We start from the raw sequence: 12813 nt of genomic DNA, 5'->3' as shown, positions 1-12813 counted from the left end.
TATATATATCTTTTAGTATGTCTACAAATCCATATGCGCATTCTCATCTCTGTTATCAGCTTTATCTTCGGAACACATGCATTCTTGACAAGTCAACACCTTATCCTATATAACAAGGTACATCTAACTATCACTAAGTCGAACTCGCCCTTAAGCCTTGGTGATACTACGTTAATCATATATAACCTCATAAGTGAGTCTCTATTTCATCCACCCTGCTTCAATACGATGCATATTATCCTTCTCAATCTCCCCATTACCGTGTATTATGGACCCAAACTACTTGATAATAGCTTGTATATCGATTTTCACTTCCAGCTCTGTCTCATTGCGCTATGGGAACTTGCAATTCAAGTACTCAATCTTTGTCCTGCTTAACCTAAAATCTTTAAACTTTGGGGTCTGCCTCTAAACTTTGAGTTTATCGCTAACTTTTTAGTGCATCTCGTCAATCAATATTATGTCATCTATGAATAAAAAACACCATGACATCTCTCATTAGATGCGCAATGTCTATTCATCCAATACTAAGGTAAATAAAAGTGGGCTAAGGTTGAACCTTAGTGCAATCTTATTTCGATCGAAAAGGCTTATGAGTTTCTCCCATTATTCTTACATGGAATTTGATGCCATCATATATATATATATATATATATATTATGTCCTGAATTGTGTGAATGTAAGTCACATGAACATCTCTAAATTCCAAATATCTCCATTGGACCTCCCTAGAAACTTTATTATATGTTATTCTAGGTCAATAAACACTATAAATTTCTTATACTATCACTGCATTACTTCAACAGTCTTTTTACAAGGTGAATTACTTTTGTAGTTTAATCACCTCAACATAAATTCAAATTTGATTCTCAAAGATGATCACACCCCTCCTCAACCCTATCTCTATCATTTTCTCCTAAACTTTCATAGAGTATTTTAGTAGCTTGATACTCTCATCGTTATTGCAATTTTGAATATTTCTCTTGTTCTTATACAACAAAATTATTGTACTTCATTTCCATTCTTCTGACATTCTAGTCGTCCTAAGAATTATATCAAACAATATAGTCAACCACTTCATACCTATTTTGCCTATATTTTCTCAAAATTTCACTACAATCTCGTGTGGCTCAATGACTTTGCCCCTCCTTATCTTATGGATCGCCTCCTCACCGTCTGCATTTTTTTTTTCATCTACAAAATTCAAATTTTCTATGATTCTCAAAGTGCTCTAACTCCTTAATGCAATATCCCTATCCCCCTCTTCATTTAAGTGTTTATGAAAAATATCTATCTATCTTTTCTAATGTGTGTCTCTTTTATCAAAAAATTGTCATTCTTGTCCTTGATGCACTTCACTTGATTTAGATCATGAACTTTCTCATCTCTCGCCCAGACGAATCTATACAACTTGTATCTCTATCTTTACTCTCAAACTTTCAAACAAGTATTCAAAAAATATCATTTTAACTATCGTAGTCGTTAACTTTATTTTCTTGTTACCGTCATTTCAAATAGTATTAATGCCAGTATTTTTAGAAGTAAAAAATCACTATAAATAAAAAAAAAAGACCAAGATGCAGCCCTAAAGTTGTCAATGATTAATAGAGAATAACTTGATATAAAACTTTACTCGGCATGAATTCAGATTAATTAACCCAATACATCCTAATTCCAAATTCGGGTGAGCCATGTCATTCGGGTCGGATCAAGGGCAATAAGGCCCACGATGATCTTACAAGAAATCAGCTGTCAGTTTGAGTCAAAATGTATTTGATCAAATTTGATTGGCGGGTATTGAAGAGACCCTCCATCACACAGGCTTAGATTTAACAACCTCAGAGCCAATAACTGGCACAAAAATGGGGGATTTGTATGCCTTGGATTTTGATGGAGTTCTCTGCGATAGCTGTGGAGAAAGCTCTCTTTCTGCTGTTAAGGTCATCACTTTACTTGCCCCTTTTTGCTTCCCAATATTCAATTTTGTTTTTTTGAAAAAAAATGTTGGTTTTGCAGGCTGCTAAAGTGAGATGGCCTAGTCTTTTCAATGGAGTGGACTCATCTTTGGAAGATTGGATTGTAGATCAGATGCATGTGGTAAAGTTCTTTTTTTTTTTTTTTTTTAATCTTTTTGTCTTAGCTTGTCAAAGTATTATTCTTTCTTTGTTCATTTCCTTAGAAAGTAAAATTACAGGTGAAATAGTGAAAGAAAAGTTGTTCATGTGAAGGAGATACATTTGTGGTAGTGGTGGATTTGGACATGCTTTTGCCCCTGATTTAGTTTACATATGTGTTGAATGCTTATATATGTAATAGGTTGTGTTAAGCATGCTTCTTTGAAAGAAAACAAAGTCTTTTCTCATGAGATGAGTCACTACTATAAAGGGTGTTGGAATGCGCACATTGAGTTCAACGTCATGGCCGTAAGTGATTTATTAAATGTTCTTAGCATATTCATCTGGGGTTGAACTAGGCTAGTCAGAGGTGGAGCCGAGATTTGAACTTTATGGGTTCTAAATTCTAGGATGGTATTATGTATTAGTAACTGGGTTTTTTTGAACTTATTTAGTGAATTTCTTAATATAAATATTGAGTTTGAACTAAACCTATGTTGAACCAATATGTTGGCTTCTAGATCCGCCCCTGAGGTTAGTAGTCTTGGTGTGTCGTGTGTGTATAATCCTGTGAACTGTTGAAATCAGTGATGTAGTTAGTGGACCTCTGGGTTATATGAAATTGCAAAAACCAGGCGAAGTATGCATTTCAAACTCATAAGTGAGTCATTCTTGAAATGCTGATGGTGCTCTGAAACTTCAATGCTTTTGACTCTCAGCAACAGGTTTTCCTCTGATCTATTTATCTTTTGGGTGGGGTACCTTGTGAATAAGGAGAGGGAAAGGAAGTAGAAGGAAGAGAAATAAGGAAATATTTGAATCTTCCGTCACTTTGTGGGACTACACTGAGTATGTTGTTGTTGTTGTTGAATCTTCCGTCAAAGTTGTTCAGAGTGGAGTTACAATTACTAAACTGCTACACCGATTAATCTCAGATTTTCCTATTTTTGCAATATGGGAAATACTGATTTTCATATTAAGGGATGAACTGATTTCTCATCCCTTAATTACTTGAGCAGAAGTGTTTTGAATAGCATTTGGTAATAATTGCACAGATACTATTCTAATAAGTGAATGTTGTCCGTAATCATCTCCTTCTTGTCAGAGTAAATCTTTTGTCAGCGAGTGAACTATTTTCTGTTTTAATAACGATGATATTTGAGATCCATATACGGGTGCCAATTGTGCTAATCATCACAACTTTTACTCTTGCATTTCTTTCGAACTATTTTTCTGAAAAAAAATGATTTTCCTTGAGCCAAGGATCTATTGGAAGCAGCTTCTCCACCCAAAGGTAGGGAAAGGTCCGTGTACACTCACCCTACCTAGACCCCACTTGTGGGAATATGCGGGGTATGTTGTTGTTGTTGTTGCAGAAAGTGATCAACCTTCAAACTTTCTGCAGGTTAGACCTGTAGTGGAAACTGGATATGAAAATCTCTTACTTGTGAGGTTGCTCTTGGAGTCGAGAATCCCTTCTATTCGCAAGTCTTCGGTGGGTACACAAAAAAAATACAAGTGTCTTGGATAGGATGACACAAATCTATTCATTCTAGCTGATGTATCATAAAGTTCGTCGAGGTGATATCTTTCTTAATGTGATAGGTTGCAGAGGGACTAACAGTTGAGGGAATACTTGAGAACTGGGCAAAGATTAAACCCATTATAATGGCAGAATGGAATGAAGACAAAGATTTTCTTATAGATCTTTTCGGTAAGGTTAGAGATGAATGGATGGACAATGATTTGGCTACTTGGATAGGTGCAAACAGGTAAGTGTAGCTGTTGATTATGCCTGTGTGATCGAATCAACCACTTGAGGGTCCTGACTAGCTCTAATCTCTGGCTTATGTATAATCACTGAACCAACTTAAATAAAAACAGAGAAACGAACACTATAGACTACCTATATTGAATGATGTACTCCTAAACAAACTAAATCTATCTGCTTGTCAGTTTCCTAGCTTGATAAGCTTTTAAGACTCCGAGTAGTACTACAACCTATTAGTTGGTCGGTGCTCATCTTATTGTCATTCTCTAGAATCACTTATTTTTTACGGTCAGAGGCGGATCTAAGATTTCAAGAACTTGAGTGCATACTAAAGAAAAGAGAAAAAAAATGCATTAAGTGGGAATTGATCCTTGTTCTTCTAGGTAAAACCAAGTACATCATTAATCTCTTTAATAGCATGGGTGCCAGCAGGTAATATTAGATCAATTCAAGACAATAATTTTGTGGAAAGACTATGAGCTCACGTGCTCCATAAATTGCACAATAAATTCACCGTTGTTTAAAGGTAGTACTCAATCACGTCAAAGAATATACTGTATTGGAAAAATACTAAAAAGTTTATGCTTTCTATACAGGTTTTATCCTGGAGTACCTGATGCACTGAAATTTGCAAGTTCAAAGCTTTATATAGTCACTACGAAGCAGGTTTGTTAGAATGTGCACATTCACCTAAAGATAAAATCTTTCGAACTAATTTATCCTGAAATATTCACCACGCATACAAGTGATATTTTATATTTTAAATCGTTAGGTTGTTTTTGATGAAAGTGGAATTGTATTCTTAAGAGCCTTGAGATAAGCCGTTGAATCTAATATTTGTACTCCACTGCCATTTGTAGAGCCGCTTTGCAGATGCATTACTTAAAGGGATTGCTGGGATAACTATTCCAGCTGAAAGGATCTTTGGTCTCGGCACAGGGTAAGTTTACTTCACGCGAAGTTGGATTAAGCTAACTGCAATATCAAGAGACATGGTCTACCCTTCGGTGTGGCCCAGTTGTTTGGCCTTGGGACTTTCATGTTGGAGGTGTCATGTTCGAAACCCCTTGCCAGCGAAAGCAAGGAGTTTGCCTTCTGGGTTGAACTCGTCGCACCGTGCTTGCCTAGTGCGGGTTACCTCTCCTATGTGGTTTGCGAGCTATTGCATAGGAGCGAGGGTTTTACCCTGTGCGCACCCAAAGGGTAGCGGCTGCGGGTTTTCCTTGTCATCAAAAAAAAAAAAAAAGACATGGTCAATTAGTGTTTACTTATTCAAGCACATATTCATGCTTACATGAAATTTCTTTTTAATCAGACCTAAAGTAAAAGTGCTTAAGCAACTTCAGGAAATGCCAGAACACCAGGGTCTGAAACTACAGTAAGATTTCATAGCATAAGAACTACTCAAACTTCTTTTGAATAGCCATTTGGCTTCTACCGCGTGAAATTAAGTGTCTACTTTTTCTGAATATTGCTCAGCTTTGTGGAAGACCGGCTTGCTACTTTAAAGAATGTGATTAAAGAGTCCGAGTTGGATGGATGGAACTTGTATCTAGGTGACTTATCATACTCACTTTGTTTCTTATAGATTTGCAATGTTGTAGTGATTGCTGATCTGATTTCTTGAAGCAGGGGACTGGGGTTACAATACTCAAAAGGAGAGGGAGGAAGCTGCTGGCATTTCCAGAATTCGCGTTCTCGAGCTCTCTGACTTCAGCAATAAGCTGAAATGATCCTGTGTTCTTTCACTCAACTTGCATTTTTTAAAAGCTGAGAGGGTCTACTGCAATATCCTCCGTTATCGATAATCTTTTCTTACAGAATTATGGATTTGAGCATTGTGCCTGCTCTGGTCATCCCTATGTATACACAATCTAGTTTGTGGGATGGTTTATATTATGTTTGAATTAAAATAATTTATGATGAGCAGCACACAGTTTAGGAATGTCATATAACCATCTAACAGATCCAGTTTTTAGGACATTATGGAGGATGTCAATTGTCCTCTTCTACAAGGGTACTATTGATAGTCCCTTAGCTCCATTCATAAATCATAATTGGTGAAAGACATGGAGAAACTTAAACAAAATCATTCCCTTAGAAGCGCCATTACTCAGACAAAGATATTTCCCAGTACAAGATGTTAAATGATCGAACATCAGAAGAATTAACTGGTTATTTGGATGCATAGCTTGTAAGCAGAGTGTCAAGTGTGTGTCGAAAAAAGAACATGTAAGATGCCAGCCATTTACATCTACCCTCCTGATAATACATGTTATAAGTGAACAAAATTAGTTGTCAAGATTTCTTTTCTGGTGATTACAACTCATTATGCCTATTCTTCTTTGAGCTGGTATGATCGACTTTGCTTTTCTCCCTCTGAATCTTCTCAAATACTTCTTCAAAAGGAGGATCTCCTGGTCTTCGAAAAAGTTGGTCCCCTAGTTTAATCTCATATGCTTCTGGTTGGTCCAACAAAAACTCTTTCAACTGCAAAATGGAGTAAGAGAGTCTCAATTATTCTAGTATACACAACTAGTGATTCTATCAAATACCAACTAACATATCGATGAAGAATTGAACTAAGTAAAACCATGCGATAAAGGGTGGATTTAGAAGGCTAAAAATTTAGAGCAAAACCAGAGCCCTTGACCTGAATGGTGCAACGACTGCCTTGCTGTCTCAGACATGGACCAAGCGAAATGAAATTCTCCGTGAAACTATGGAGTACCAACAGCTTAGACGGTAAGACCCTGTGAACCTTAGCTGTTGCTTCGCAATAACAACCTCAATTGACTGTGTAGGATAGGTGGGAGGTGGTGACACACAACGACCTTTATACAAGTGTTCTGATATTCAACTCTTTGTTTCAAGGATCAATAGGTAAAGCTAGTAGTTATAGAATAAAACATCATATTTTGGAAGTAAGGCAAACCTCTATAGAGTCTTGACCTTTCTCCATAGTAAACATGATTGTGCTCACATCAACACTCATGAACTTTGCCTCAATTGCTCCAGTTCTTGCTAGTTTGGTCCATCTCATCGCTATTTCAGAAACTTTCTCCTGGAAACAAGTAATATCAGTTAATAATACCATACAATTTACTTTGCAATCCTGCCCAACCCTCCTTTGCAAACTATATACACTCTTCCATTCAGTCAACTATGGTTCAATCCAAATCAATTGAAGTCAGCTTTAGTAATCCTCTACATTTATTCCCTTCTATCTAGGTTCATCATTGTAATACTAAAAAATCACTTTTAAATACAGATGAGGTGTTATGTAAAACTCAGATGTATCTATTCTCAACCCAACCTGAATCAAAGGCGGAACAGGGATTTAAGCTTATGGGATTCCATCTTTAGATGCTCTAAATTGAACAATTACTATATTTTTTTAAGGTTATGAGTTCATATAATTAACTATTGCGATTTTATTGATCATTTTTACACATAAATTTATACTCCCCATCGAAAGTACTAGGTTCATATGAACCCAGTACCAACAAGTTGCTTGAGGTTTTCAGATCTTACCACATTCTGCAGTTTGTCAACTAATTTTCTCACTCTACTTATATAACCCAAATACATCCAAATGATTAGAGATGGATCTAACATTTAATCTTATATATTCAAAAGATTCAAAACTCAATGTAAATATGGGTTCAAAACACAAATAGATTCTAATTTTCAGAAATTTTCATATATAAATCTTTGGTCACTATGCATCCGCCACTGCAAAATGGGTACAACTAACTTGAAATTGAAAGGCAATTGGTAGATTACTCTTTCAGCAAGACAACTATTTCACTAGATTCAATACTATTAGTTAGGAAAATCAATTTAGCGCGTCACTACTCATCACATTAATCGGAATCAACACACAAAAAAAGAAGGTAAAGCAAGAGATACCTGAGTCCGACGAGTTCCAAGTCGGAGTTTAACAAACCCAAAAACCGGACCCAGCTGCCGCTTCATCATTTCCACTTGAATTTCCGACGGACTCATCGTACCAAAATCCGTCGGCGGTGGATCGAAATCGGAGCTAGTCGATTTCGTCCTTCCCCATTCTCTCCAAGCCTCGTCTTCTTCATCGTCAACGACGTCGTCTAGATCGTCGGAAACTTGAATGGTCCGTTGTGCTCCCTCGACAAATCGGTAATAATTTCCAATTTCACTATCAATCAATAGCAGCAACGAGCAGATAATTATTGTTGATACATTCTGCATTTGCTTTTTCATTGTATCAATTATTTAATTTCAGTTAGGAGATTTGTTAATGATTTTTTAGTGTGCATAGTATATGTTAGAAAGTAGAAATTTAAGCAGCACTTGCATGAATGTTCCACTTTACAATTTATTTTTCTTTTTTTATTTGAGATTGAAGAAATGGAATTAATAGTTTACTACTATCTTTAGCCAACCACGAATTCAGGATTTGAAGGTATGACGGTTTACGGATTGGGTGGATAATTTCACCTAAAAGTTTGGCTTATCGGATATCAGTTTTTAAATTTAATAGTTCGTTAGCCAACTTATAAGATATCGATTAGTTTGATTTCAGATTAGCGGAGTGTATCAGTTAACCTCTAATCTCTATGGTATCCTTTTTTATTTATGAACGCACCTTACTAAAAGGATGATTTTTAAACAGTAACAAGATAAAATGGATAAATTTAATCTAGAATTTTAACTGGTTGTCACATTTTCATTGTCTAGTTGAAGCATCTTTGCCAATGACTCGATAAATTGTTGCATACTTTTCATGTATATATCCTCAATACTTTTTTGAGTTAGCTGATTCGCGCTCTATTCTTTAAAGAAAAATAGATAATTATAGAAAAGTAAATAGGTTTCGTGGCTTTACGGCTTTAGCCTTTAGGAGTTAGGAATAAGAAAAGAAAAATATATAATTACTCTTATATATTATTGTAAAATATTAAATGAGGCTAATATACCTAGAATAAAAATGTAATTATGATAATTCTTAACGGGTTAAGGTTTACCAATAAGGAAATTGAATAATCCGTCCCCACACCAATAAGCTGTTAATTATAAAAATTTAATTCGTTCCCCAACCATTTATTCGGTAACCTAATATCAATAAGTCAATAAACCATTCTACAATTGACTTATCGGTTACGGTTCGATTTTAAACACTCTAATTTAAAAATTATGAGTGCACACTTTATTTAACGTAAAATTGCTAGTAAGGACTATTTGTCCTAGAAGCTTACTAATAAAAATAAAAATAAAAAAGTGGAAAAATAATAAAGAAAAAAATAACCAAATAGTAGCGAAAAAAATATAAGACGAATAGATGTTTAAGCTATGGGGGAGGATCAACCATGGTAAAAGAAGTGAAAAATCAGAGAATAGTCATGATTGTTGTTTTAGTAGCACACAATTTTTTTATTTTGTCTTTTAGTTTTTTCATAGTGTAGTATCTTTAACCATTGGTCCAAATGGATAGATGTTTGTCTTCCTAAAAATGAAAGAGGTCTAGGATTTAAGTTTATTTTTATGTATCAAAAGCTATGTATATAAAACTTTGGTGGAGTTTCAGAACACATAATACAATATGGTCTAACTTTATGTGGACTAAGTATTGTAAGAAGCAAATTTCTGCACTAGTTCAATGGAAAGGAGGCTCCCAAATATGGAAGCACATGCTGGAAAATAGAGATCTTTTGAAAAAAACATATGTGGTGGGAATCTAGAGGAGACACTTCTGCTATATGGTATGACAACTGGTCTAACTTGGATCCCAACAAATACATATTTCAGATGTGCAAACTTGTTACCATGAAGGATACTGTTGAATTTTCAAAAGAGGAGGGATGTGACTATACAAAAATGAGAGATTTTGTGCTTGAATATATGGTGGACCATGTTCAGGCAAATTTGCATCCTGCGTATCTTAGTAATAAAGTTGATAATGCTTGGCGGACTGAAATCAGTAATGGTAAATTCACAGTAAAATCAGTTTGGGGACTTTTGAGGATCAAGAAAGACAAAATTAAAGACATGCAAAGATTATGGATAAAAGGAATTCCATTCAAAATCTAATTCTTGCGCTAGGAGATTCTAGTGACCTTAATTGATATTAAAATCATTCTCACACTAAAGAATTGACCTTAGCACCTAAGAACAATTAAGTATCACTTGGCACGGCCTTATATATAAATGAAGAATAGTTAGGGTCTTAACTTAGAATTTTTCGGAGTGTAACAGTACCACAACTGATATAAGATATCTCAATGGTTGGCTTAGATACCACACCTGGTATATATTAATGGTTTACTCGGGTACCACGTCTGGTATATTCTAACGATTGGTTCGGATACCACTCTTGATATATACTAATGCTTGGATCGTGTACCACACCTGGTATGAGGATATTCACATATGGTTGACTTGGTATTACACTGGTACACTAACAATTTATGGCTCAAGTACCACACCGGTACACTAACAATTTGAGTTTGAGTTCCATGAGAGGACCAAGTATGTGTTTATGGTTCCACGGGTGAACCTGATTTACTTCTTCATGATATAATTGTTGCATGTTAGATCCTTGAGTTGTCTCGGTTTCTGGGAGTCTAGGCTATTGGTTGCTTGTGATGGTTGAGGTATGTTATTTGTTTTTTGACAAACTTAATTCCTAGGGTGGTTTTTGCATAATTGTTATAACTATGATGTTGAGTTTACTAGGACTCAATTCTTAGTTGTTTTTAAACTATGTTTCTATTTATCATGACTTTATTATATAGATGCTTTTGGGTTTAGTTGGTAGGATGAGTAGGTTTAAGGCACCAGTTTTATGTACTTTTTCAAAGGGGGCAGTGAGTTTGCATGAGAAATGGAGAAAGGATAAATGGTTAGTGGATAAGGCTAGTGATGACCTGATATTCATGGATACTAATATGGTAGAAAGGTTAAGCTATGATTAGGCGTTAGGATGGTGTTATTAAGAGGCATGGGATCAAGGTGAATTAGTTATGACATTTACCCGGGAAGGGGTAATAGTATGTGAATAGATAAATGGGGTGGTGTAGCTTCCTTATTTCATGGTTATTTCTGATTATATACATTATATTATGTGATAGGTTTGGATCGACCGATGATGCCTACCAGTTTGTGTTGTTTGTAGTGATACTACTCTGTTTATCCCCCTTGATATAGTTTGGTTGCAAGGTCAGTGACATTTCATAGGCGAAGATGATGATGATCTCCAACAGCTTTCACTTTTGCTTTCTTATGGTGAGAGTGCTGTCTCATTTTTGTGTATAAACTATGCTCTCTTAGTAGGTCTTGTACCTGTTTAGACTAGATCCTTGGGGGTATCTTTTCCAGTCTATTGTAAAAATGTTTTACTAAAGTGGTGTTTTCCTTCAAGTTGTGATGTTAATGAAATTTTTGTAGTAAATCATTTATTTTCCGCATGTTATGTTTTAATACAAATTGGATGGTAAGAGTTCTCCTATCTAGGTGTTAGAGTAGGTGACCGCACGACCTAGTGGATTGGGTGGTGATAAATTTGCACATCATATTGTGCATTTTGCACAATGCTAAGTGCAGAGGGCACCTCGTCTAGGACACATGGCATTGATGGAAATCTCTATTTGAGTCCTTTTTTCATTCGAAAACTTCATTATTTTAAATCTAGGGCTTGTATTCTTTCCTTTCCTCATCCTTCGTCTCTAAGGCGAGTTTATCCGATGAAATTCTAAATAATTTCAAGTATTTCAATCATCCTTATTCAGATTATTAATGAAATCCTACACCAGAAATCTAGGATTTTCAACAAAAGCTCAATCAAGATTTCAAGAATTGAATTCTTGGACCTTCTTCTTCTTGTTAGAGTTTTCCATCAAGATTTATGGAGAGTTTAAGGTATGTAGAACTTCAATGAAGTATTTCTTTCATCCTTATGTTCAAAACTCCTCAATATTTTATGAATTTAAATTCTATAGTTAGGGTTTCTAGCTCCACTTTCAGATTAACCCTTTTTATGACCCAAGTGGATGATTTCTTGAATTACTTACTCATGATTTATGAATTTTAACTATTGCATTTCTTTTTTATTCTTCACAAGATTTTTCATAGTCAACTTTTTAGTTCTTGACATGATTTTGTCTATGATTCTTGAAGATTATATTTTGAAACATGATTTTAGAGTCTCTATGTTATTATGAAAACTATGTTGAGAATCTACAAGTTATGCATGTTCTGAAAATTTTATCATAATTTGAAATATATGTTTTATAAAGAGATTTTACATATGATTTTAGAAAGAAATATTTGAGATTTGTCTCATAGATTTGAGTATAGTCTCACAACAAGACATTATAGAAAGAGATTTTTTAGCAAGACTCATGATAAGCTTCTATATAAGCTTAATAGATATGTTATGAACTATATTGATAGTATGTATTGGGAGTAGTACATATCACCGAGCAAATGAGGGTTCTATATAACCCAAGTTTCAGAATTATTGTCACGCCCCAAATTCAAGGGGCACAACTGGCTCCTAATGCAAAAACTCAAGCTCGAGACGACCCTGCTGAACTATTTGCTACTAGCGCATGGCAACCACATGCAATCAAGAAAACAAACAAGTATATCTCGGCTTAAAACTAAGCCCTTGTACGGCAAGGCCCTTGTCAACAGATCTATAAAAGAAACAGTTACTCCCAAGAGTTCATATAAAGAAATAGCCAACTAGCACAGAAGTCCTGATTGGGCCGTCGAGGCCACTATGATCTCTATACCAAAACTGATAATAGGTATATATCAAGACAATACATCAAACAACTCACAAGCTTCAGCAAACCAACAAACTAGGCCAGCATGGTCATAACGTAGCTATACACCCCACACACTAGTCTGCAAGCCTCTAAGAGTAGTAAAGATTGGCGGGATAGG

General features: G+C 35.3%; 2 protein-coding genes across 2 annotated transcripts; one reads left to right on the top strand and one right to left on the bottom strand.

Moving 5' to 3' along the window:
* The first annotated feature begins 1750 nt into the window (after window positions 1-1750).
* On the top strand, window positions 1751-5835 carry LOC102604822 (uncharacterized). The gene is made up of 9 exons (XM_006364088.2): window positions 1751-1940; window positions 2017-2097; window positions 3520-3609; window positions 3720-3886; window positions 4482-4551; window positions 4746-4825; window positions 5201-5263; window positions 5365-5441; window positions 5518-5835. The coding sequence occupies exons 1-9, from the start codon at window positions 1863-1865 to the stop codon at window positions 5616-5618; spliced, it is 807 nt and encodes a 268-aa protein (XP_006364150.1). The 5' UTR covers window positions 1751-1862; the 3' UTR covers window positions 5619-5835.
* A 142-nt stretch (window positions 5836-5977) lies between these two features.
* On the bottom strand, window positions 5978-8248 carry LOC102604489 (uncharacterized). Its single transcript, XM_006364087.2, has 3 exons — window positions 7798-8248; window positions 6821-6949; window positions 5978-6375 (listed from the first exon to the last, which is right to left on the bottom strand). Exons 1-3 carry the CDS (start codon window positions 8125-8127, stop codon window positions 6205-6207), a joined length of 630 nt encoding a protein of 209 aa, XP_006364149.1. The 5' UTR covers window positions 8128-8248; the 3' UTR covers window positions 5978-6204.
* Window positions 8249-12813: the final 4565 nt, after the last annotated feature.

Source organism: Solanum tuberosum, unplaced genomic scaffold (assembly GCF_000226075.1).
Source record: "Solanum tuberosum cultivar DM 1-3 516 R44 unplaced genomic scaffold, SolTub_3.0 scf00485, whole genome shotgun sequence".
Taxonomy (NCBI): domain Eukaryota; kingdom Viridiplantae; phylum Streptophyta; class Magnoliopsida; order Solanales; family Solanaceae; genus Solanum; species Solanum tuberosum.
Note: the sequence above shows the minus strand (reverse complement) of the source record. Positions and strands in the feature narration are given on the sequence as shown.

Bases quoted from the DNA above. Each gene is read 5' to 3' on its own strand.
- LOC102604822 (XM_006364088.2), top strand. From the start codon at position 1,863: ATGGGGGATTTGTATGCCTTGGATTTTGATGGAGTTCTCTGCGATAGC. The intron at 3,887-4,481 runs GTAAGTGTAGCT...CTTTCTATACAG, and splicing joins ACTTGGATAGGTGCAAACAG to GTTTTATCCTGGAGTACCTG. The intron at 4,552-4,745 runs GTTTGTTAGAAT...TGCCATTTGTAG, and splicing joins ATATAGTCACTACGAAGCAG to AGCCGCTTTGCAGATGCATT.
- LOC102604489 (XM_006364087.2), bottom strand. From the start codon at position 8,127: ATGAAAAAGCAAATGCAGAATGTATCAACAATAATTATCTGCTCGTTG. The intron at 6,950-7,797 runs GTATCTCTTGCT...ACTTGTTTCCAG, and splicing joins TTGGAACTCGTCGGACTCAG to GAGAAAGTTTCTGAAATAGC. The intron at 6,376-6,820 runs GTTTGCCTTACT...TCCATTTTGCAG, and splicing joins AAGGTCAAGACTCTATAGAG to TTGAAAGAGTTTTTGTTGGA.